The sequence below is a fragment of the Strongylocentrotus purpuratus genome, unplaced genomic scaffold (genome assembly GCF_000002235.5).
Source record: "Strongylocentrotus purpuratus isolate Spur 01 unplaced genomic scaffold, Spur_5.0 spur5_scaffold_21, whole genome shotgun sequence".
Classification (NCBI taxonomy): domain Eukaryota; kingdom Metazoa; phylum Echinodermata; class Echinoidea; order Camarodonta; family Strongylocentrotidae; genus Strongylocentrotus; species Strongylocentrotus purpuratus.
The window spans coordinates 19,532,787-19,536,541 of record NW_022145607.1 but is presented as its reverse complement, the minus strand read 5'-3'; the positions used below and the strand labels follow the sequence as shown (position 1 = coordinate 19,536,541).

The 3,755-nt window shown below is 42.9% G+C and overlaps 1 protein-coding gene across 1 annotated transcript; it reads left to right on the top strand.

The window, feature by feature from the left end:
- Nucleotides 1-2,085: 2,085 nt before the first annotated feature.
- LOC115928323 (D-beta-hydroxybutyrate dehydrogenase, mitochondrial-like) lies at nucleotides 2,086-3,479 on the top strand. Its single transcript, XM_030995454.1, has 2 exons — nucleotides 2,086-2,299; nucleotides 2,959-3,479. The coding sequence occupies exons 1-2, from the start codon at nucleotides 2,215-2,217 to the stop codon at nucleotides 3,417-3,419; spliced, it is 546 nt and encodes a 181-aa protein (XP_030851314.1). The 5' UTR covers nucleotides 2,086-2,214; the 3' UTR covers nucleotides 3,420-3,479.
- Nucleotides 3,480-3,755: the final 276 nt, after the last annotated feature.

The following is a 3,755-nucleotide window of genomic DNA, read 5'->3' as shown; positions in this document are numbered from 1 at the left end:
ATCGCTTGGCATGTGCTCAGCGATCAATACACTCTCCAAATATATCAGTTACCCTCAAAACAAGCAAAGATTTCAACAGACACCGTGCGGCCATTTTGTCGCTGGTAAACGACACCTCGGCCAAACAGACCGGGTCAATGGCCGCTAGGTCGATAGCACTCTTGGTCTATCCCCGCTATGGGTTTACGAGTGAATAAATTTGTCTCTCGACAGTGAACTTTTTGCTCAAATCAACTTTCATGACAAATAACAGAGACATCTTGTAACGAAAAAAACAAAAACAGTATTTTTTTTTTTTGGGGGGGGGGGGGGGGGGGGGGGAGGCTGGACATTAGTTTCTTCCCAGGATTTTTTTCTATATTAAAAAAATTATTACCGTGAACGCCCCTCTAAAAAGGAATGGCAATAGAGGTTTATAATGGGCCCACCACGTCCACCACATCCACGCACACACGCACAGAAATATTCTCTGTTGGAATACCTCGTGGGGTCATTGTCCTTTGGGGGTGAGTATGACTGCATGCGTATTATCTGATCATCTTCTTGGTGAAGCACCAGACATCAATGCCACGATCACTCCCAAAGTAATTATGACACATCCAAGAGGCTTTTTATCAATTCTGTTTGTTTATCCTGGATGGCTAATATGACAACAACTTGTCGCGATGGACGAGAAATATCATTATAATATCTCAAGGCGTCTAATCCTCGGTCAGTAACTACGGAATGTGTTTTCCTTCAGAGTATCCATCCCTGTTTCGTCTGTTTCACTTTGACTTCGCGTTCGGGGGGCTGTAACCGCTCGGACATCGACCCCAAAGCTCAACGAGTCCGTCCAAGCCAATGCCCCTCGTGCGCCGGCTGGCCTGCAAGCACGCCTTGCTTCCTCGACATCACAGCAGAGCATGAAACGAATTCCGCAAGCAACTTGCATTCTCTCTCATCTTATTTTTCTCAAACTGGTGCCAGATGTTTTGTCACCGTATCTTTTTTTTCGGGGCGGGTTGGGGTGGGTGGGGGAGGAGGTGTGATTCCGTGTGTCTCAAATAATCCAATGAAGACGTGCAAGCATCTATCTAAATGAAATCACATAACAATGCTACCTTTGCCATAAATAAACTACACCACTTGATATTTGTAACGCATGCTGCATTTTATGTATTGGTAGTTCATTGCCAGAGGGAAAATGTACATTTTGGTCAGCCCTGGTCAGCCCCCCTCCCTTTCCCTCTCCTCCCCGTTCGTTTGTCTTCATTCTAGTCGAGGGAGTTGCTTTAAAGTAGGCAGACGTGTTATATTTTAAACATCGAGTCTATCTCCATACCTTAAAGGAGGTTCTGCGAAGGTCAGAAACGCAAGTGACCATTCGGGCATTGACCCTTTCTTCGAAGAAAAGACGTGACTCTGGCTCAACAAGAGGAGTGAAGAGAGGGTGGAAGAGATGAGAGAGAGAGAGAGAGAGAGATAGAGGGAGAGATGGGGAGAGATTTTCTTGTATATAATCATTCGGGGACATTATTACTCTCATAATAACTTGAAACGTCATTTTTGAAAGCTCATTTGTCACTTTCATTGACGATATTTTCGACAGGTATTTATCGCCTCGACGTTTATGTGAAGGGCTCATGATTATGTGATTAAATGTACAATAAATGATGGAGATGGAGTGTTAGTCAGAGTCGTCGTGTTTTGATGGATCAGCGATAATATTTCGAGACATTAATGATCACCTTAGTTTATATTCCAACTTTTATGATTTAATTGAATTCAGCTGGTTGATTATAATGCTGAACTTTGTGAACAAAACCAATATGCAATTTTAAATGATGTATTATGTTCTCGCTTTTTAAACGTCAGAAGTGATTTAAGTCATGTCGCTTGGAGTTTCGGGACGAGGATTGGGGGGGGGGGGGGTGGTAACAGTTGCGAAGATACGGGGGTGGGCACGTTCCTCCCAATCGAATCGGAGCAGAAAAGTGCCCCACCCCAAGCATTTACGTCACTGGGTGACCAGTTGCATATACTTACCTTATTTTTAAACACTAACTTTTCTGTTTTTTTCTTCTTTTGAATTTTTTTTATGTGAGTATCTTGAACAATTCAACATAAAGTTCACACAAGTTTTCATATTTTTTCTTTACTGCAGGTTTATGGGCCGTTGCTAACAATGCCGGAATTTCTTGCTTTGGTCAAGCAGAGTGGTGCACTGTTGATATGTTCAAGCGAATCGCTGATGTCAATCTATGGGGAACCGTCCGGGTGACAAATGCCTTCACGCCACTCGTTAGGAAATCTAAAGGTAAAACAATTCATAAACAATTATTATCGGCATGTTTTAAAATATTTGGATGTGTTTGTCCAAATGTGAAAAACTGTTTTTGGTGTTGCAAGACTATTTTTAACTTCTACCTGTAAATTTGAAATCCTATGCCCCTTTTTTCACATTTGACGACAACATTTAATAACAAGATTCAAATGGTGCCATTGCATTACTTTGTTAAGATTGTTGTAAAAATAGGCTTATGATTCGTAGGTATTATTATAGGCAGATTGTAACTTTGCCCTTACCAAAACGTGTTTCTTTCAATTTTGTACACTTTCGTTTTCGTTAAAATTAGCCTATTTTTGAAAACAGAAAACCTGCGATACCGATGGCTGAACAATCTGACAGTTCTCGAGACTGACATTGCCGATCTAGATAATCCTCACAAAAGGTGTCATCATGCCCCGAGACATCGTCGGTCCCTTGGGCTGTCAGTCTCGTGGGCTGTTGGTATCGTGGACCGTCGCGTGGGCCGTCGGTTTCGTTGGCTGTTGTCTACTGTGTTGTGCCGAATCTATCAACTCCGATTCTAATTTACTATGGTTATTTGTTTCTTCCATGTTTAGGATTTGTATTAATTTCTTATTGGATTTTATTTTACAAACTCGTTGTTTATCCATCTTCATCCCCTTCAGGTCGAATCGTGAACATTGGTAGCGTGCTGGCACGCCAGGGTACTGCAGGCTTCGCCCATTACTCCATCAGCAAACATGGCGTCGAGGCCTTCTCCCAATGCCTGCGCTACGAGCTCCGAAACTTCGGTGTTCGCGTCAGCATCGTCGAGCCCGGCAACTTCATGGCCGCCACCAACATCTACACCAACGAGAACATCGACGGCGTCCGCGACGAGCTCTGGGCGAACATGAAAGACGAGCAGAAGACTGTCTTCGAAAAGGACTTCAATAGCATGGTTGACATTGTTCGGTTCTCAAGGACAATAGGTTCGGCGGACACGTCGCCTGTGGTAGATTGTTTTCTGGATGCGGTCTTGAACGAGAGTCCGCGGGTAAGGTACGAACCGAAGGACTTATACTGGACGATCCGTACACTCATCTTGGCGCATTTTCCTGAAGAGATTTCAGATCTTATATTCTAATGTCGTTGTCGACCCCTATCGTCGAGTTCTACTTAGAAATTTGAATAGGATGTTTTGCTGCTGTTGCTGTATTATTAAAAAGTACAAGATCAGAATGAAGGAGAAGGAAGAAGATTTGTTTACAAAGGAAACGTCATGCTACGAGTACGAGGAGAAGCAAATTAGGAGATTTGTTGAACAGTTGAAGGCACAGTCTAGATAGAGGAGAACGAGCATAACATTAGTAGAACATTTAGTAGAAAGAAGCAGCTATGAGAATAACGAACTCCGCTATAGTGAATGGTGAAGGGTTATAGGTATACAAATAGACACGTTCGGTGATTTGTTAAAGATTTC